The sequence below is a fragment of the Rhinoraja longicauda genome, chromosome 7 (assembly GCF_053455715.1).
Source record: "Rhinoraja longicauda isolate Sanriku21f chromosome 7, sRhiLon1.1, whole genome shotgun sequence".
Taxonomy (NCBI): Eukaryota; Metazoa; Chordata; class Chondrichthyes; order Rajiformes; family Arhynchobatidae; genus Rhinoraja; species Rhinoraja longicauda.
The window spans coordinates 13,254,726-13,275,755 of NC_135959.1; the positions used below are offsets into that span (position 1 = coordinate 13,254,726).

Genomic DNA, 21,030 nt, shown 5'->3' on the forward strand with positions numbered 1-21,030 from the left:
TCTGGCAGTTTGAGGCAGCAGTACTACTGGCTGCATCACTGTGCCAGTTATATTGCAATTCTTCTTATCGAGTCCACAGCACAAGATTAGAAATTGTCCAGCCACAGCCGAACACACTTCCCGGCATCTGCATACAATGGCGTCTTGCGCTTTCTTGCGCTACTTGTGCCAAGTGGTGGAAAGATTGGTGGAAGCAGGGACGCGACATGAATGCTCTTTCCTTGACCCCATATTGCAATTGAAAGCTTGCCATTGGGAGGCTTTCCTGTGTTTTCTTTTTCTTTTATTGACCCTCTTCCGCAATTGTGACTCAGCCAGTTCCATGGATCTGGTGACTTCCCAATGACATTTTGCCGAAGAATGTTCTCTGGTGATCTGTCTTGTGGTTGGCAATGGTCGAAAGGCAGACGTTACCAATCCAGCTCATTGTTCTTCTCACTCCCACCACTGATCGAAAGGCAAAACTCTTTTAACAGTTTAGTTTAGAGACACAACGCGGAAACATGCCCTTGGCCCACCGAGTCCGCACCGACCAGTGATCCCCGTACACTAACACTATCCTACACACACTAGAGACAATTTACAATTGTACCAAGAAAATTGGCACGGCACGGTCGCGCATCTGTAGAGTTGCTGCCTTACAGCGAATGCAGCGCCGGAGACTCGTGTTCGATCCTGACTACGGGCGCCGTCTGTACGGAGTTTGTACGTTCTCCCCATGACCTGCGTGGGTTTTCTCCGAGATCTTCGGTTTCCTCCCACACTCCAAAGACGTGCAGGTATGTAGATTAATTGACTGGGTAAATGTAAACATTGTCCCTAGTGTGTGTAGGATAGTGTTAATGTGCGGGGATCGCTGGGCGGCGCGGACTCGGTGGGCCGAAGGGCCTGTTTGCGCGCTGTATCTCTAAATCTAAAAACGTTGCCTACAAACCTGTACGTCTTTGGAGTGTGGGAGGAAACCAGAGCACTCGGGGGGGGGGGGGGAAACCCATGTGGTCACATGGTGAATGTACAAACTCTGTACAGACAGCACCCGCAGTCAGGATCGAACCCAGGTCCCTGGCGCTGTAAAGCGCCAACTCTACCGCTGTGCCACCATGCCGCACCAACATTACGATCTTATTACATTTTAGTAATAAGACAAAAATATGAAATTTGCCATTTGTGGCTGAAACACAACTGGTGAATGATGTGCCAAAGCCACCTGGTCACACTGGCTACTGGCTCGCAGACTGCTTTCTTTATGCTCATAAGTTCTAGGAGCAGAATTAGGCCATTCGGCCCATCAAGTCTACTCTACCATTCAATCATGGCTGATCTATCTCTACCTCCTAACCCCATTCTCCTGCCTTCTCTCCATAACACCCTCACTAATCACAAATGTATCTATCTCTGCCTTAAAACTATCCATTGACTTGGCCTCCACAGCCATCTGTGGCAATGAATTCCACAGATTCATTACCCTCTGACTAAAATTCTGTTCCGTGCCCATTTGTAAATAGAGCCACAACCACAAAAATGTCATTATGATGTACAGATTTCCTGATAATAAGATGCCATTCTCCAGCCAAATCCCAATTAAAATCAGGCTATCTTCAGAACTGGTTTAAAATGTGACTATTGTGCTGGCTACTACCTGACTTCTACTAAATTCAGATTGATTAGTTTATTGGAAAAGTCTTAATATGATGTAGATACTTAAAGTGGATAAGAAAGGACCTAGAACAGAATGAACCATGAGGAAATCTTTCCCTTTTATCTGGCATGCCAGCATTGATTTGAGGAGTTGGCTTGGAATGCTGATACAATATGAATATAAAAATGTAGTTCTTCATTATAATGAATCTTATGCCATGCACCATAGTTGATTTGGATCTCAGCAATGGCTTATCATAAGATCATAACTGATAGGAGTAGAATTGGGCCATTCAGCCCATCAAGTCTACTCTACCATTCAATCATGGCTGAATCTATCTCAACATTCTCCTGCCTTCTCCCCATAACATCTGACACCCGTATTAATCAAGAATCTGTTTATCTCTGCCTTAAATATATCCACTAACTTTGCCTCCACAGCCTTCTGTGACAAATAATTCCACAGATTCATTGTTATGCTGACAATTTGTTTGTGACACATTGTCTGCATTATGGCAGCTCAATAAAACTCGTGTTCCATACAGAAGATAGACACAAAAATCTGGAGTAACTCAGCGGGCCAGGCGGCACCTCTGGAGAGAAGGAGTGGGTGACGTTTCAGGTCGAGACCTTTCTTCCTAATAAAATCTCCGACTCATGTTATATACATTTCTTTTTCCCTTCACTTTCTCTTTACTCTTTCCATTTCTTTGTTTTTCTCTCTCTGCCTTTCTTATTTATTCTCTTTCATTTTATGAACTTCCTCATCCCAATTAAAATCAGGCTATCTTCAGAACTGGTTTAAAATGTGACTGTTGTGCTGGCTACCACTTACTTGACTACTACTAAATTCAGATTGATTAGTTTATGTGAAAAGTCTTAATCTCATAGACTCACCCCCAGGTCATGCTTTGAAATAATTGCTGTAATGAGGTCATATTAAACTGTACCACATCTCTCACACGTACGATGGTATGTGCATGGTCCATTTGCTATTTTAGTAATGAGTAGCAGTGAATTTTGAACTTAGTGCTGCATGTCTCTCGACCTCGTGGTGATAAGTCTCCAGTTCCACGAAACGTCCTGCTACTCTGAAACTTAGAATAAAGTTTCTTTAAACTTGCATCATTGGACATTTGGTTTCCCGACATCAGAAATCATGGTGACGCACAAAGAAAGTACAGCTGCTTGAATCTTGAGCAAGACAATAGACAATAGACAATAGGTGCAGGAGGAGGCTATTCGGCCCTTCGAGCCAGCACCGCCATTCAATGTGATCATGGCTGATCATTCTCAATCAGTACCCCGTTCCTGCCTTCTCCCCATACCCCCTGACTCCGCTATCCTTAAGAGCTCTATCTAGCTCTCTCTTGAATGCATTCAGAGAATTGGCCTCCACTGCCTTCTGAGGCAGAGAATTCCACAGATTCACAACTCTCTGACTGAAAAAAAATTCCTCGTCTCAGTTGTAAATGGCCTACCCCTTATTCTTAAACTGTGGCCCCTTGTTCTGGACTCCCCCAACATTGGGAACATGTTTCCTGCCTCTAACGTGTCCAACCCCTTAATAACCTTATACGTTTCGATAAGATCTCCTCTCATCCTTCTAAACAATAAAGTGCTGGAGGAACTCAGCAGGTCAAGAATCATCTGTGGATGGGATGGACAGACGATGTTTCGGATCGGGACCCTTCTTCAGACTGATGATCTTCAGAAAGGTCAGGCTGAGAAAGGGTCCCAATGTAACACGTTATCTGCTCATTCCCTCCGCAGATGCTGCCTGGTCCGCTAAGTGCCTCCAGCACTTTGTGTTAGAAGTCATAGCCTGATCAACACCGCTGGTGACTGGTCTGAAAGATTGTTGCTCCCAAGGACCCTAACCATTTCTGAGATGGGACGTCAAGGGGTGAAAATTTTCAACTGCAAGGTTAGACTGGTGATGTTCACAAAGGGAAAGGACTCAGTAGAGATATAATAGTGGTGTACGGATCATGATGAGTTTAAAGATAGACACCAAAGTGCTGGAGTAACTCAGCGGGTCAGGCAGCATCACTGGACAAAAATGATGGGTGGCGTTTTAGGCTGGGATGATTCTGGCCCGACCCGAAACGTCACTATTCCTTTTCTCCATAGATGCTGCCTGACCTGCTGAGTTACTCCAGCACTTTGTGTCTATCTTAAACCAGCATCTGCAGTTCTTTGTTTCTTCATGAAGGGTTTAGGCAGGCTAATAAGTAAGTGGTCTCAGTAGTGGGTGGTTCAGAGGCAGAAAGTTAAAGTGAAGGGTAATAGACATGGTGGTGGGAGGAGGTAAGGAGATGTTTTCTTACATTCCCTTGTGACACAGAAGGAAGCCACTCACCCATTGAATCAACGTGCACTCAACGATCAATCTTACCCACCGCCCCCCCCATTTATTTCCCTGTAACCTATTCTCTCCCACATATTCTTCAACTTACCATCGCTCCAGCCCCTCCCCCCCACCCCCCACCCCCACCCCATCTCCCTTACACTCCAGTCACGCACCTATACCAGGGAAATCTATATATTTAATTAACCTGCCAGCACAAATTTGGGGTGTGGGAGATCACCAGTGCATTCAGGGAGAACATGTGAGCTTAACATGGACTTCCAGTCTGAAGAAGGGTCCCCATCTAACCGTCACCTGCACATGTTCTCCAGAGACGCTGTCTGTGCAATTCTCTGCCTCAGAAGGCAGTGGAGGCCAATTCTCTGAATGCATTCAAGAGAGAGCTGGATAGAGCTCTTAAGGAGAGCGGAGTCAGGGGGTATGGGGAGAAGGCAGGAACGGGATACTGATTGAGAATGATCAGCCTTGATCACATTGAATGGCAGTGCTGGCTCGAAGGGCCGAATGGCCTACTCCTGCACCTATTGTCTATTGACCCGCTGAGTTACTCCAGTATTTTGTGTCTATCTTTGGCATAAAACAGCATCAGGTTTTGTCAGCCAGTTTTGGCCCAGAACATTGTGTAAAACAATCCAGTGGATCAGATAATACTCTACGTAGATAGGTGGGGGGGGGGGGGGTATAAGGGGGATTGAGTGGGGGGGGGGGGGGTGAGGGTGCTAGACCAATACAGGAGAGACTTTGGATCCACGGTTCGCTCTGGCTACAGCGCTGGCGCCACGGGGCCGAGGTGAGTGGCACCCTCTCCCCTTCCCTGTCCCCCCTCTACGAGGAATGAGCCCAACGGGTCCACTTGGTCTTTTATCAAGTAAAACTCTGGTACAATAGATAGAGCAAATGGGAGGATCAGAGTGCATATCTATACTTCTCCAGTCTTTCCTCTGCGCTCAGACTATGTTGCCGTGTTCTTATGCAGAGATCCAGCTGTGGCCCGACTAGTGTTTGGCACATTTGGAGCATGACCTTTCATCTGCTTTAGTCCAAGCCTTGCTCAAGTCTCTCGAGAGGCCAGTAACCTCCTTCCTCAACTCTGTTCCCCCACCTCCTCCAGGTCACGAGACGAAAGCCATGCTAAACAACAACGGCCCACGTTACAAGCGCAGCAAGCTGGAGCGACAAATGAATGTCGATGTCTTCTGGTGCGTTATCATCCTTGTCGTGATGTGTCTTTTCTCAGCCATTGGTAAGTCTGTTGATTTAGAGTCATATACTCTGACCCTCAAGAGAATACAGGCAGCGAGCAACAGTTCCAGGAGCAATGCTGAGGTATTTCCATATTTCTTTAGTTTAGTTTAGAGATACAGCGCGGAAACAGGCCCTTCGGCCCACCGGGTCCTCGCCGACCAGCGATCCCCGCACACACCCACACCACCCTACACACTCGAGGGACAATTTGCACTTATACTAAGCCAATGAACCTACGAACCTGCACGTCTTTGGAGCGTGGGAGGAAACCGCAGCACCTTGAGAAAACCCACACAGGTCACGTGGAGAATGTGCAAACTCCGTACAGACAGCACCCGTAGCCAGGATCAAACTTGGGTCTCTGGCGCTGTAAGGCAGCAACCCGACCAATTATGCAGACGTATTTTCATATTTTCATACTTCTTACCCGAGCAAGTCCTGGCGCTGGTATCCTGACTCAGAAGAAAGAGGGGACGGGTAGACCATATATCCTTTCCTAAAATATGATCACCTGAAAGGCTGTTGGCTAACTGCGCAGTGACCAATTAATGTGCCATCAATGATGCCATGTAATTTTATTCGTTGGAGCATAGGAGACTGGGGGGTGATCTGATGGAGGTGTAAACATAGAAACATAGAAAATAGATGCATTTGGCCCTTCAAGCCAGCACCACCATTCATTGTGATCATTGCTGATCATCCACAATCAGTAACCTGTGCCTGCCTTCTCCCAATATCCCTTGATTCCACTAGCCCCTGGAGCTCTATCTAACTCTCTTTTAAATTAATCCAGTGAATTGGCCTCCACTGCCTTCTGTGGCAGAGAATTCCACAAATTCACAACTCTCTGGGTGAAAAAGCTTCTTCAAGCCTCAGTTTTAAATGGCCTCACCTTTTTTTCTTAGACTGTGCCCCATGGTTCTGGACTCCCCCAACATTGGGAACAGTTTTCCTGCATCTAGCTTGTCTAGTCCTTTTGTATAAAATCATGAGTGGCACACATAGGGTGAATGCGCACAGTTTCTCTCCCAGAGTAGGGGAATCAAGACTTCGAGGGCATAAGTTTACGGGTGAGAGGAGAACAATTTATCATATCATATCATATATATACAGCCGGAAACAGGCCTTTTCGGCCCTCCAAGTCCGTGCCGCCCAGCGATCCCCGTACATTAACACTATCCTACACCCACTAGGGACAATTTATTTTTTTACATTTACCCAGCCAATTAACCTACATACCTGTACGTCTTTGGAGTGTGGGAGGAAACCGAAGATCTCGGAGAAGACCCACGCAGGTCACGGGGAGAACGTACAAACTCCTTACAGTGCAGCACCCGTAGTCAGGATCGAACCTGAGGGGCTTTTTTTGACACAGAGGTGGTAGTGGTTATATACCAGAGGACGTAGTTGAGGGAGGTACAAAACAACATTTAGAGTCATTTATAGACACAGCACGGAAACAGGCCCTTCAGCCCACATTGCCCATGCCAACCAAGTTGGCATACTGGGTGAATCCCATTTCCTTCCTATAGTCCCGTAGCCCTCTAAACCTTTCTGATCCATATGTCCGTTCAAATGACGGACGCAAAAATCTGGAGCAACTCAGCGGGTCAGATAGCATCTCTGGAGAAAATGAATAGGTGACGTTTCGGGTCGAGGCCCTTACAAATGTCCTTTAAAGTTATAATTGTATCTGCATCTATAGCTTCCGTCAGCTCATTCCTGATACGGACTATCCTCTGAGTGAAAAGGTTACCTCTTAAGCTTAAAAGACATCTGTACGGTTTTTATGAATGGGAAAGGTGTGGAGAGAAATGGGACAAACATAGGAAATTGGGACTGGCTTTTATGGGCGTCTTGCTTGGCATAGATGAGTTGGGGCACAGAGCATGTTTCTCAGCTGCCTGACTCCGTAATCCCACAGTGGGCATTGTAGCAGAACTTGCGTCAATACTTCGCTTCTGAGGTGGGCAATAGCTCACTCACACTGAGCACAATTTGTGATGGGGGGGGGGGGTGGTTCAGACGAGTATCCAGACTACTGTAGTTTCTCGTGGAAAATGATGTAACGTGGAATTGCTCAATAGCGATGCTATTTCAGGGTCCCATGTAAAACCAGGATTGCAAACTGACTGGTTTAGTTTCACACTGCTGCCAACGAGGGGGGCCCGAGCTCCTGCAACAGCAATCCCCAGATCTGTGATCTCCACCAGCCTGAATACTAATGCCTGGCAGGTTTAGTTTAGTTTCGAGATACAGCGCGGAAACAGGCCCTTCAGCCCACCAGCTTGGTCCACGCCGACCAGCGATCCCCACACACTAACACTATCCTATACACACTAGGGCCAATTTTACATTTTATATCAAAGCCCAGTTAACCTGCAAGCCTGTACGTCTTCGGATTGTGGGAGGAAATCGAAGATCTTGGGGGAAAAACCCACGCCGGAAAACATACAAACTCCAAACAGAGGTGCACCCGTAGTCAAGATCAATAGTCAATAGTCAAGTTTATTTGTTTCATACACGTAAATGTGCAGTGAAATGAAAGATTACCCACAGTCCAACAATAAGAGCAATAAAAATAAGCAATAACACACACAATCATAAACCAACACCAAACAAAAAGAAACATCCATCACAGTGAGTCTCCTCCTCCAGTCACCTCCTCACTGTGATGGAAGGCCAGAGTGTATTTTCTCTTCTCCTGCCATCTTCTCCCACTGAACCCGGCTATCTGGCGCTGTAAGGAAGTAGCTCTACCACTGCGCCACTGCGCCGCCCTTGTTGAATGTGCTTCTTAACATCATATTCTTTCTTACAATACACAGGTCATGGTCTGTGGGTGGCTGGATACGGAGATCGGCGGCCAGTATTTGATGTCCTCAGTGCAGATGGCACGTCCTTATCTCCTGCATTATCCGGATTATATTTGTTCTTTACGATGATTATAGTGCTTCAGGTAATTCAGATGAAATACGTTCATAAATGATGGGAGCAGAATTAGGCCATTCGGCCCATCAAGTCCACTCCGCCATTCAACCATGGCTGATCTAACTCTCCCCCCCTTACCCCATTCTCCTGCCTCTCCCCATAACCTCTGTCACCCGTACTAATCAAGAATCTATCAATCTCCGCCTCTGTCTCAAAAATACCCACTGACGGCCTCCACAGCCTTCTCTCGCAATGAATTCCACAGATTCACAACCCTCTGACTAAATAAATTCCTCCCCATCTCCTTCCTAAAAGAACCATCCTTTAATTCTGAGGGTATGACCTCTGGTCCTAGACTCTCCAACTAGTGGAAACGTCCTCTCCACATCCACTCAATTAGTCAATTAGCCATTTGGGGATGTCACTGACGAATGCATCAATTCTACTCCTCCTTTCACTATAAAATAGATAGAAGCATAAAGAAATTCCCCCCTCATTTGACTGGCATCTAGTACTACGTATAGTGCAAAAAATATGTGTCAGGACCAGTTGTGTCTGAAGTTGACATCTCCAGGCATGATCGGTGGTTAGACGTTGAAAGAGATTGGATGTGACCAGAGGTTGGATGTACCCAGATGTAACCAGCACACATGCCCTTTCCAATCCCAAGTGTGATTCAAAGAACACAGTACTAGTGCGGCACAGAATCATGCCCTTCGACCCACAATGTCTGTGCTGGGCCTGATGCCAGGATAAATCGATCTCATCTGCCTGTATGTGATCCATATATCTCCGTTCCCTGTGCCTATTTCACAGAGGTCGGAATTGCCATCCCCTTCCCCTGTCAGAAATAACTCACTGAGAGTATTAACTGTCTCAGCGGCGCCTGGCTGCTTCCAGTGCACTTTCTGAGGCGTGCGGCCTTCTGGGTAAGGACCACCGCCATTGCCGGCTTGAGTTCTGTTTTAAGGTCATAAGTGATAGGAGTAGCATTAGGTTGTTAGGCCTATCAAGTCTACTCCACCATTCAATCATAGCTGATCTATCTCTCCCTCCTAACCCCATTCTCCTGCCCTCTCCCCATAACCTCTGATCAAGAACCTGTGCTAATCAAGAATCTATCTATCTCTGCCTCTGGGGTACGGGGAGAAGGCAGGAACGGGGTACTGATTGTGAATGATCAGCCATGATCACATTGAATGGCGGTGCTGGCTCGAAGGGCCGAATGGCCTACTCCTGCACCTATTGTCTATTTCCTTAAAAATATCCACTGACTTGACCTCCACAGCCTTCTGTGGCAAAGAATTCCACAGATTCACCACCCTCTGACTAAAGACATTTCTCCTCGTCTCCTTCCTAAAAGAACGTCCATTAATTCAGATTCTATGACCACTAGTCCTTGACTCCCCCACTAGTGGAAACATCCTCTCCGCATCCACTCTATCCAAGCCTTTCACTATTCCGTATGTTTCAATGAGGTTCCCCCTCTCATTCTTCTAAACTCCAGCGATTACAGGCCCAATGCCGATATATGCTCATCATTGGTTAGCCTACTCATTCCTGAGGTCATTCTTGTAAACCTGGGTAAGCATTGCCGGCTTTGTTTCCGCTGCAAACTTGTGTGATCATACAGTGCTGTGGACATTTCAAACTGCCTTGATTGCACTGGGGACTAGAGTACAGAATTATTGACCTAATTGTGAGCTTATGCAAGTCACCTATTGCGCAAGTCTTTACTTCGCAGGTGATATTTTAAATACTGCCGCCTTTTTGAGGGGATCTTATTGAAACATATAAGAGTATTAAGGGATTGGACGCGCTAGAGGCAGGAAACATGTTCCCGATGTCGGGGGAGTCCAGGACCAGGGCCCACAGTTTCAGAATAAGGGGTAGGCCATTTAGAACGGAGATGAGGAAAAACCTTTTCACCCAGAGAGTCGTGAATCTGTTGAATTCTCTGCCTCAGAAGGCAGTGGAGGCCGATTCTCTGGATGCATTCAAGAGAGAGTTAAATAGGGCTCTTAAAGATAGCGGAGTCAAGGGATATGGGGAGAAGGCAGGAAAGGGGTACTGATTGAGGATGATCACAGTGAATGGTGCTGCTGGCTCAAAGGGCCGAATGGCCTCCTCCTGCACCTGTTGTTTATTGTCTATTGACGTCGTATTTTCTTCACACACACAGGTGCTGATTCCAATTTCACTGTACGTTTCCATTGAGATTATCAAGATTTGCCAAGTATTTTTCATCCACCAAGACGTAGACCTGTACGACGAGGAGACAGACTCCCATCTGCAGTGCCGGGCACTGAACATCACGGAGGATCTGGGACAGATACAGTACATATTCTCTGACAAAACTGGGACACTGACTGAAAATAAGATGGTGTTCCGACGATGTACAGTGGCAGGAGTCGAGTACTCTCACGATGCGAACGGTAAGTCAGGTTTGCTGCTGGCATCGACATTTAGATTTAGAGATACAGCGCAGAAACAGGCCCTTCGGCCCACTGGGTCCGCGCCGCCCAGCGATCCCCGCACATTAACACTATCCTACACCCACTACGAAACAATTTTTACATTTACCAAGCCAATTAACCTACATACCTGTAGGTCTTTGGAGTGTGGGAGGAAACCGAAGATCTCGGAGCAAACCCACGCAGGTCACGGGGAGAACGTACAAACTCCGTACAGACGGCGCCCGTAGTCAGGATCGAACCTGAGTCTCCGGCACTGCATTTGCTGTAAGGTAGCAACTCTACCACTGCGCCACCGTGCCGCCCGTAATCTGTCTGGGCAAGATGAAACGTAAAGGAATCAGTCCTTGTCTAACAATATATATATATATATTGCAATGAAATCCCGTAACAGAAAGGTCAGACTGGGAATGGGAGGGGGAGTTGAAGTGCTCAGCCACCGAGAGATCAGGTTGGTTAAGGCGGACTGAGCGAAGGTGTATATATCGCAATGTATATATTGTATAAGTCTTCTTAGGCCCCCTCGGTCATGGCTGACCATGGGTGATGCATCCTAGTTGGCTGCTTACTCCACACCTCGGCTAGAGCAGCGTCGCTTGTGGCTGAAGAGACCAATGCGGGAGTGACAGTCTCTGTCGCAAAGGTCACGTTTGTGTGTGGTCTCCGGTCTGTTGACGTTGCTGCGCTCCTTTCTGCGTGCCCGCTTGTCTGCCGCTGCGTTCATCAGTGTCTCTTCCCCCGTTTTGAGACGTTGGTTCAGGGTACCTCTCCACCTCGTACAGTCAGCTGCAAGGCTCTCCCAGGACTCCACATCGATGTCGAGCGCCTTCAAATCTCTCTTGCAGACATCCTTGTGACGTAGCTGGGGACGGCCGATGGTTCTCCTCCCCGATGTCAGCTCTCCATAGAGGATTGTATAAGTACAATCGGTAGTAAGGAAGGCAAATTCACTGCTTGCATTTATATCAAGAGGGCTTGTATACAAAAACAGGGATGTAATGATGAGGCTCTGAAGGCGTAGACTATTTTCGGAATGGGGTGAGAATCCAGAAATCGGAGGTGCAAAGGGACTTGGGAGTGCTGGTGCAGGATTCCCAAAAAAGTTAATCTGCAAGTCGAATCGGTAGTAAAGAAAGCAAACTCAATGCGAGCATTTATTTCAAGAGGGCTAGAATACAAAAACTGGAATGTAATGCCGAGGCTCTATAAGCCGCTGGTAAGGCCGCATTTGGACTACTGTGAGCAAATTTGGGCCCCGCATCTGAGGAAGGGTGTGCTGGCTCTGGAGAGGGTCCAGAGGAGGTTTACGAGAATGATCCCAGGAATGAGTGGGTTAGCATATGATGAGCGTTTGACAGCACTGGTCCTCGACTCGCTGGAGTTTACAAGGTTGAGGGGGGACTTCATTGAAACTTACAGAATAATGAGAGGCATAGATAGAGTGGTTGTGGAAAGGATGTTTCTACTGGTGGGAGAGTCTGTGACCAGAGGTCATAGCTTCAGAATTATAAGGCGCTCTTTTAGAAAGGAGGTGAGGAGGAACCTCTTTAGTCAGAGGGTAGTTAAACTGTGGAACTCATTGCCACAGAGGGCTGTGGAGGCTAAGTCAGTGGATATTATTAAGGCAGATTCTTGATTAGAATGGGTGTCAAGGGTTATGGGGAGAAGGCAGGAAAATGGGATTAGGAGGCAGAGATCAGCCATGATTGAATGGTGGAGTAGACTCGATGGCCGAATGGCCTAATTATACTCATAGCTTGTGAACATGAGCTTATAATACAATATATATGTACAGTACAATAAGTACAATACAACATATAATACAATACATACAAAACTATAAGAAAGTACAATACAATATATACATACATACATAGTCGCATACATACACATACACACACACACACATATATATATATTGTATACACATATATATTGTAATGTGGAGAATATAGTGTCCTTTTATTTTACTCTAAGCACGGACTCTACAAACTGTGCAAAGTAATATAAGGATATTATATGGAGAGGATATTCCTCCTCTATTACTTGGACTGCACGGTGGCGTAGCGGTAGAGTTGCTGCTTTACAGCGCCAGAGACCCAGGTTTGATCTTGACGACGGGTGCTATCTGTGCGCAGTTTGTACGTTCTCCTTGTGACTGCGTGGGTTTGCCACGGGTGCTCTGATTTCCTCCCACGCTCCAAAGACAGACAGGTTTGTAGGTTAATTGGCTTCTGTAAAGATCGCAAATTGTCCCTAGTGTGTAGATTGCTGGTCGGCACGGACTAGGTGGGCAACAGGGCCTGTTTCCCTGCTGTATGTCTCAACTAAACTAAAGGTAACTATGATCGAGGGTCCAGCCTTTGCTTCCTGCTCTGTTTGGCATTAGCTGTAAATAACAACAGTGTCACTCAGTGAGCAAGAGGGATCTATAATTAAAGCGACACTTTCCATCACTGTTTTCTGTTGGTGAGTGTCCCCTGAATGGCTGTCCATTAAAGACGGGATCTCATTTGGCTGATGCCACTCACAGATCAAACTCTTGCAAGGACATTGAGACATCGGTGCACTTTCAAAACCAGACGTCAGCAGTCTATTCTGACTCCCCTGCCATCTGGGAGAGGAAATAATTACTAGCGAACCACATCGGCAACTAATTCATCTTAAAGGTAGACATAAAGTGCTCAGGAGTAACTCAGCGGGTCAGGCAGCATCTCTGGAGAAAATGTTAGGTGACGTTTCGGGTCGGGACCCTTCTCAGATTGAATGGGGGGGTGGAAGCTGGAAGCAAGAAAAAACCAGGACAAATCATATCCAGCAACAGATTACCTCGATCAAAGTGTTCTCTGATAGGTACCAAGGTGCTGGAACAACTCAGCGGGTCAGGCAACAAATTCATCTTCCCTTGTATTCTTGTCTTGTTCTATTTTTCAATTTGTCGTGATTCGGATCTATTATATTGAACTTCCCTTTTCCATAATTCATTGTATTCAGGTTATGGTTTCTTAGGGCACCACACCGGCTAGTTCTAATTCTTCACAGCTGCTGAGTTAAGATGTCCATCCACATGTGTTACACTGATAAGCTCATTGTTCAGTTTAGTTTAGAGGTGCAGCGTGGAAACAGGCCCTTCGGCCCACCGAACTCCGCGCCGAACAGCGATCCCCGCACATTAATACTATCCTACACAAACTAGAGATCATTTTTACATTTATTACCAAGCCAATTAACCTAAAAAACCTGTACGTCTTTGGAGTGCGGGAGGAAACTGGTGTTCTCGGAGAAAACCCACGCAGGTCACGGGATGAACGTACAAACTCTGTACAGACAAGCACCAGGTAGCCAGGATCGAACCCGGGTCTCTGGTACCATAAGGCAGCAACTCTACTCCTGCGACACCGAGCCGCAATGATCGTCTAAATTGTCATCACCGTGATTGATATCTTGAAGCGAGGGTTTTATGTGGAGCCTCATTGACGAAGAGTATTTCCCTCCCACCATCAGTGAAGGAAAGTGTTTACAGAATCCCGAGATTATTAGGTTGGCGCGGTGGCGCAGCGGTAGAGCTATTGCCTTAAAGCGCCAGAGACTCGGGTTCGATCCTAACTACAGTTGCTGTCTGTACGGAGTCTGTACGTTCTCCATGGGACCTGCATGGGTTTTCTCCAACATCTTCGGTTTCCGCCCACATTCCAAAGACGTACAGGTTTGTAGATTAATTGGCTTGGTATAAATGTAAAATTGTCCCTTGTGTGTGTAGGTTAGTGTTAATGTGCGGGAATCGCTGGTCGGTGTGGACTCGGTGGGCCGAAGGGCCTGTTTCCGATCTGTATCTCGAAACTGAACTAAATCTAAGATTACTTCTACCAGAAGATTACTTCCTGGTTGACTACTGAGTCATATTTTGAACGCTGTATCCAAATGCTAAAGGAAATCAACACTGCGATCAAAGCACAATCAAGCTTCAGTTTCCATGTAACCTGCTGAAAGAGCAGCTCGAAAATGTCATCGCATCTTAAAGGCCAGCAGGAAATTGAGAAATAGAAGCAGGAACAGACCGGATGAATCCTCGAATCTGTTCAGCCATTCAGTTTGGTCATAGCTAATAACAACACCCTAAAGTGGTTTTCCTGCCCAGTTACTGAATCTTTCGATTTCCAGGCACATTTTGTTTAGTTTAGAGATACCGTGTGGAAACAGGCCCTTCGGACCATCAAGTCCGTGCCAACCAGCGTTCACCGCACACGAGCACTGCCCTACACACACTAGGGATGATTTACAATGATACCAAGCCAATTAGCCCACAAACCTGTACGTCTTTGGAGTGTCAGAGGAAACCGGAGATCCCAGAGAAACCCCTCTCAGGTCACGGGGAGTACGTACAAACTCCGTACAGACAGCACCCGTAGCCTGGATTGAACCTGGGTCTCTGACGTTGTAAGGCAGCGACTTTACCACTGTGCCACCGTGCCACCCCTATTATGCTGCGAAATGGTGTAACTTCAATTCCCACACCCTTCAAAAATTCAACAGACTCATTCTTGAATATATTCTGGCCATGTCCCCATGGGGAAGAGAATTTCAAGCATCCATAACCTCCTGAATGAAGACATTTTCATCATCTTGATCCTAATTTGTTGTAATTTTGTAAAGGATATTTTCACATTAAATTATTAGACGTCTTTGAAATTACTTCTCGAGTGCCAGGTGGTCTCTTTTCGGTACATCATCTGCAGGGAAAGGTTTTCCTGAGCGTGACAAGATTCGGAAGTAGATGATCATCTTTGAAACTTGGATTCCGCAGCATTTCATGAATTTGATATATGTCCTCTTGTCCAGTACAAGCCAGAATGACTTACATTTCATGATTCCCTTGCTTTGAACTGCTCATTGTGACCTGGTGGAGCCAGACAGGGAAGGGAAGAGCAGCAAGGTTGAAGTCTCCTGCTGCAGAGATAAGCAAAGAGAAATAATTTAATCAACAAAAGCACCATTCATTCCCAAGACTTGCATCCGAGAGGACCTACAAGGAGACACAGGATGCAGTAGTGTGGGAAAGTTATACTGGAAGTCCAATGCCGAGCTCGTTAAGCAATGGCAGGGCAGGTTATTAACACCTCGTGTGGCCTGTGAGTGTTTTAGTAGCAGCCCTGAATACAAAATCTCGGGTGTAGGAAGGAACTGCAGGTGCCGATTCATTCCGAGGATAGACACGAAATGCTGGAGTAACTCAGTGGGTCAGGCAGCATCTCTGGAGAGAAGGAATAGGTGATGGTTTGGCTCGGAACCCTTCTTCAGACAGAAAGATAGATGGGGTGGGGGTGGGGGGAGGGGGGGTACTGGAGGCAAGAAAAGACCAGAACAAAACAAAGCTGTCCACAGTTGACCTCAGGAAGGCTGGAGTCTATAATGGCCCATTGTTGGCAGGGGAAGATGTGCTCACGACAGGGGACACAAGGTTGCAAACAGTGGAACTAGTAGGATGACAAGGAGGTGGGGGGAGGGTGGGATGCGAGGGGGGGAGCAGGTTTGGTGGGAAGGAATCCAGGTTACTTGAAATTAGAGAAATCAGTGTTCATACGGCTGGGTTGTAAACAGCCCAATGGAAATATGAGATGCTGTTCCTCCAATTTACATCCAGGACGTTAGTTTAAAACTTAATAAACCACAGGTTTGGCCTCAGCTGGAACTTTTGGTCCAGTTCTGGACCACATACTGTAAGATTCGTTGCCAACGTCTTGAAGAGGGTACACGGGTGTTTAGAAGTGTTATTTGGAAATGGCAGACTTTAATTACGCCAAAGAGACTCGAGAGACTAGGATTGCTCCTAGGTAACCAACATTGGAGGTGATGCTTAGGCCATCAGGTCAAAATAATAACGTAAGCTGAAACTTAAGAACTGGGAGCAGGAGAATCCTATTTGGATCTACAAACTTTGCCCACCACTCATCGAGAACAAACTGATTTAAAATGAAGTGTTTTTATTTTCTTAGATATGCTGGAAATCCAGTGCAGAGCTCGTCAAGCAAAGGCAGGGCAGGTTATGAACACCTCGTGTGTTCTGTGGGTGTTTTAGCACCAGCCCTGAATACAAAATCTCGGGTGTCGGAAGGAACTGCAGGTGCCGATTTATTCCGTGGACAGACACAAGATGCTGGAGTAACTCAGCGGGTCAGGCAGCATCTCTGGAGAGAAGGAATAGGTGACGATTTGGCTCGAAAACCCTTCTTCAGACAGAAAGATAGATGGGATGGGGGGGAAGGGTTTGAAGGGCCAAATGGCCTCCTCCTGCACCTATTTTCTATTTTCTATCACTTGTAGAAGCAGCTTAGCTGCTAAATATGGCAGGGATTGGAAGATGGAACCAAAGGGATATTCATTTCAAGAGCGGAGGAAGAATTCATAAATGGTGATCATTCTCTATCTTTATGTTGAGAATGTTTTACCATGAAGTACTCTCGCTGAGACCAGATACAAAAGCTCCAGAATTGATCTGAAATGAAACAAAAACAAAAAGAGCTGGAAGTAGTCGGTAGGTCAGGCAGCATTCTGAAACGGGAAAAACAGGTCCAGTATTTTGGATCAAAGGCCATTTGTCAGTTCTGGTTCTGGAGAAGCAGCTTCAGTCTGAAACATTGGCTCTGTTTCTCTTTCCCCACAGATGCTGCCTGACCTGTTAAGTGTTTCCAGCGAAGATAGACACAAAATGCTGGCGGAACTCAGAGGGACAGGCAGCATCTCTGGAGAGAAGGAATGGGTGACGTTTCGGGTCGAGACCCTTCTTCTGACCGTTCTTATGGGGGGGGTGAGGTTAGAGTAAGTAAGGGCAGTCGAAAAGTTAAGATGGTTGTGTTCCATCGGCAGTTAGAAAATAATAGGTCTAGAGAGGTTGTAAGGTTATAAGTGATAGGAGCAGAATTAGGCCCTTCGGCCCATCAAGTCTACTCCGCCATTCAATCATGGCTGATCTATATCTCCCTCCTAACCCTATTCTCCTGCCTTCTCCCCATAACCCCTGCCATCCGTACTAATCAACAATCTACCTATCTCTGCCTTAAAAATATTCATAGATGGCCTCCACTGCCTTCTGAGTGGATAGAACGCCCGTTTATTTTGCAATTCCAACATCGCAATTTTTGTTTTAATTACATAGAATGATGAGGTTACTCTGCGATGGGTCATTAGTGAGTAACTAGTTCCACTGGCAAGCCTGGGTGGTGGCTGCACTTGGTCTGAGGTGATTGGCGAAATATTGAGGTGGAAATTGAATGGAACTTTCTGAAGTCATTATGATCTGGAACACTGCCTGGGAGGTTGGTGAAAGTGGACCGACACCAAGGCACAGTCGCGCGCCCAGTGGAAAGGGAGTTGGATATACGCTTGGCAAGGCTTTGTGGAAAAAGCCTGGGTTTGGCTTCTGACTGTAAATCTCTTTCCAAGAGCTGCCTCGGGCATGGGGGCCGAATGAGATCTTGCACTGCTGTACTTTCCCAGGCCCCCCTGCCGTTTGCAAAATGACTGCCTTTGCCAAACACGGACCATTCGGTCTGGTTGTCGTCATCGTCAATGCTCACTGTTCATCGAGCTGCAGGGTCAGGGTGCACTTAAAACAAGCCCATCGGCGCGTTGAGTCGACACAGATTTGGATATGAGAAAATAACTGCAGATGCTGGCACAAATCGTAGGTATTTATTCACAAAATGCTGGAGTAACTCAGCAGGTCAGGCAGCATCTCGGGAGAGAAGGAATGGGCGACGTTTCGGAAGAAGGGTCTCGACCCGAAACGTCACCCATTCCTTCTCTCCCAAGATGCTGCCTGACCTGCTGAGTTACTCCAGCATTTTGTGAATAAATACCTTAGAGTTGGATATAGCTCTTAGGGTTAATAGAATCAAGGGATATGGGGAGAAAGCAGGAACGGGGGTACTGATTTTGGATGATCAGCTATGATTATATTGAATGGCTGTGCTGGCTCGAATGGCCGAATGGCCTACTCCTGCACCTATTGTCTATGTTTCTCTGAGTCTGAGCTGACCACCAAGTTCAACACTAATCCCATTTTACTCTTTCCACATTCCCCGATGTGGATCAACATGTGGGCGGTCTCTAAATGCCATTGTTTCTCATGTTCACAAGTTATAAGGGCGGATATTAGGCCATTTGGCCCGTCAAGCCTACTCTGCCAGTTGATGATGGCTGATCTATCTTTCCCTCTCAACCCCATTCTCTTGCCTTCTCCCCACAACCCCTGACACCCTTACTAATCAAGAATCTGCCAATCGCCGCCTTGAAAATATCCATTGACTTGGCCTCCACAGCCTTCTGTGGCAAAGGGTTCCACAGATTCACCACCCTCTGACAAAAGATTTTCCTTCGCATCTCCTTCATAAAGGTAATGTATAAGGACAATAGAAACAGTGAGTCGGGTCCATGTCATGGCAGCAAATTGTAGTTTTAGAAAGGGCAACGGTCATGAGGCAGAGTTGTTGTCGTTCGCATTGTGAATAGTAGCACGCAATAATCAGGAATATTGCAGGACGATGCAGTGGTGCTGCCTCACAGCGCCAGAGTCCTGGCGGCACGGTGGCGCAGCGGTAGAGTTGCTGCCTTACAGTGCTTGCCTCACTGAAGACACGGGTTCGACCCCGACTATGGGTGCTGTCTGTACAGAGTTTGTACGCTCCCCCCGTGACTGCGAGACCTTCGGCTTCCTCCCACACTCCAAAGATGTACAAATATGTGGGTAAATTGGTTTGGTATAAGTGCAAATTGTCACTAGTGTGTGTAGGATTGTGTTATTGTGTCCGGGGATCGCTGGTCGGTGCGGACTCAGTGGGCCGAAGGGCCTGTTTCCGCACTGTATCTCTAAAAAAAAACCCTGGGATTGATCCTGACCTTGAGCGCTGTCTGCGTGGAGTTTGCACGTTCTCCCTGTTCCTCTGGGTTCTCCAGCTAACTCCCACATTCCAAGGAACGCGCGGGTTCGTAGGTTAATCGGCCTCTGTAAATTGCCCCGAGTGTGTGAAGGGTTGGATGGGACAGTGGGGGATACAATGGAACCATTGTGAACGGGTGCTTGATGGTTGATGTGGGAATGTTGGGCTGAAGAGCCTTTTTCCATGCTGTGATCTTTAAACTAAACAAGAACGGATTGGCATGTGCTGATACATTAACTTCTGCAGAAGAAGACAACGACAAAGCGTTAACACCAAGCTTTAAATCTGAGAGGCAAGGGACGTGATCAGCCATGATCACATTGAATGGTGGTGCTGGCTCGAAGGGCTGAATGGCCTCCTCCTGCACCTATTGTCTATTGACCAAAAACACTGCTTCGTTTAAAAAAAAAATTCAAGCATATTTGTCTTTCCAACTGTTTGGTTTCAGTTTAATATGTAGCTAACGTAAGATATTTTTACCCTCCCCCCCACCCACAAATAGCGAAGAGGTTGGCCATGTACCAGGACCTTGACTCGGAGGATGAGGAATGTGTGACCAAATCGGAAACAATACCAAGGTGTGACAGCACGTCCAGCCACCAGAGCGCCAAGGTTGTCTACAGAACACAAAGCACCAAGTCCCACCGTCGGACCGGCAGCAGGGCAGAGGCTAAGAGGGCCAGCATCCTGTCCAAGCACACTGCCTTCAGCAGCCCCATGGTCAGTAAACGCAGCAAGCCGGCGCAGGTTTTACTTTCGTTTTCATAGTTTAGTTTAGAGGGAAACAGGCCCTTCGGCACACCGAGTCCGCACTGGCCGGCGAGCACTAGGGCGCAGCGGTTGAGTTGCTGCCTTACAGCGAATGCAGCGCCGGAGACTCAGGTTCGATCCTGACTACGGGCGCCGTCTGTACGGAGTTTGTACGTTCTCCCCGTGACCTGCGTGGGTTTTCTCCGAGATCTTCGGTTTCCTCCCACACTCCAAACACGTACAGGTATGTAGGTTAATTGACTGGGTAAATGTAAAAAATTTCCCCAGTGTGTGTAGGATAGTGTTAATGTGCGGGGATCACTGGGCGGCGCGGACTCGGTGGGCTGATGGGCCTGTTTCCCTCTAAACTAAACTAGGGGGAGGACGTGCAAACTCCGTACCAACAAGCACCCGGTGTCGGGATCGAACCTGGGCCGCTGTAAGACAGAAACTCAACCCCTGCGCGACCGTGCGCCAGTTTCACGTGGGATTAAGGGGTACCAGGGTGCGCCTTACAAATAAGTGGAAGGCCATTTAGGACTGAAATGAGGAAAAACTTTTTCAACCAGAGAGTTGTGAATCTGTGGAATTCTTTGCCGCAGAAGGCAGTGGAGGCCAATTCACTGGATGTATTCAAGAGAGAGTTGGATATAGCTCTTCGGGCTGACGGAATCAAGGGATATGG

The 21,030-nt window shown here is 47.0% G+C and overlaps 1 protein-coding gene across 1 annotated transcript in view; it reads left to right on the plus strand.

The window, feature by feature from the left end:
* The window catches only part of atp10a (ATPase phospholipid transporting 10A), a 228,889-nt gene that overhangs the window by 137,364 nt on the left and 70,495 nt on the right, over nt 1-21,030 (plus strand). Inside the window, exons 6-9 of the mRNA XM_078402973.1 lie at nt 5,121-5,252; nt 8,083-8,213; nt 10,368-10,620; nt 20,098-20,315. Coding sequence (XP_078259099.1) covers nt 5,121-5,252; nt 8,083-8,213; nt 10,368-10,620; nt 20,098-20,315 — 734 coding nt within the window. The remainder of the gene's footprint in view (nt 1-5,120; nt 5,253-8,082; nt 8,214-10,367; nt 10,621-20,097; nt 20,316-21,030) is intronic.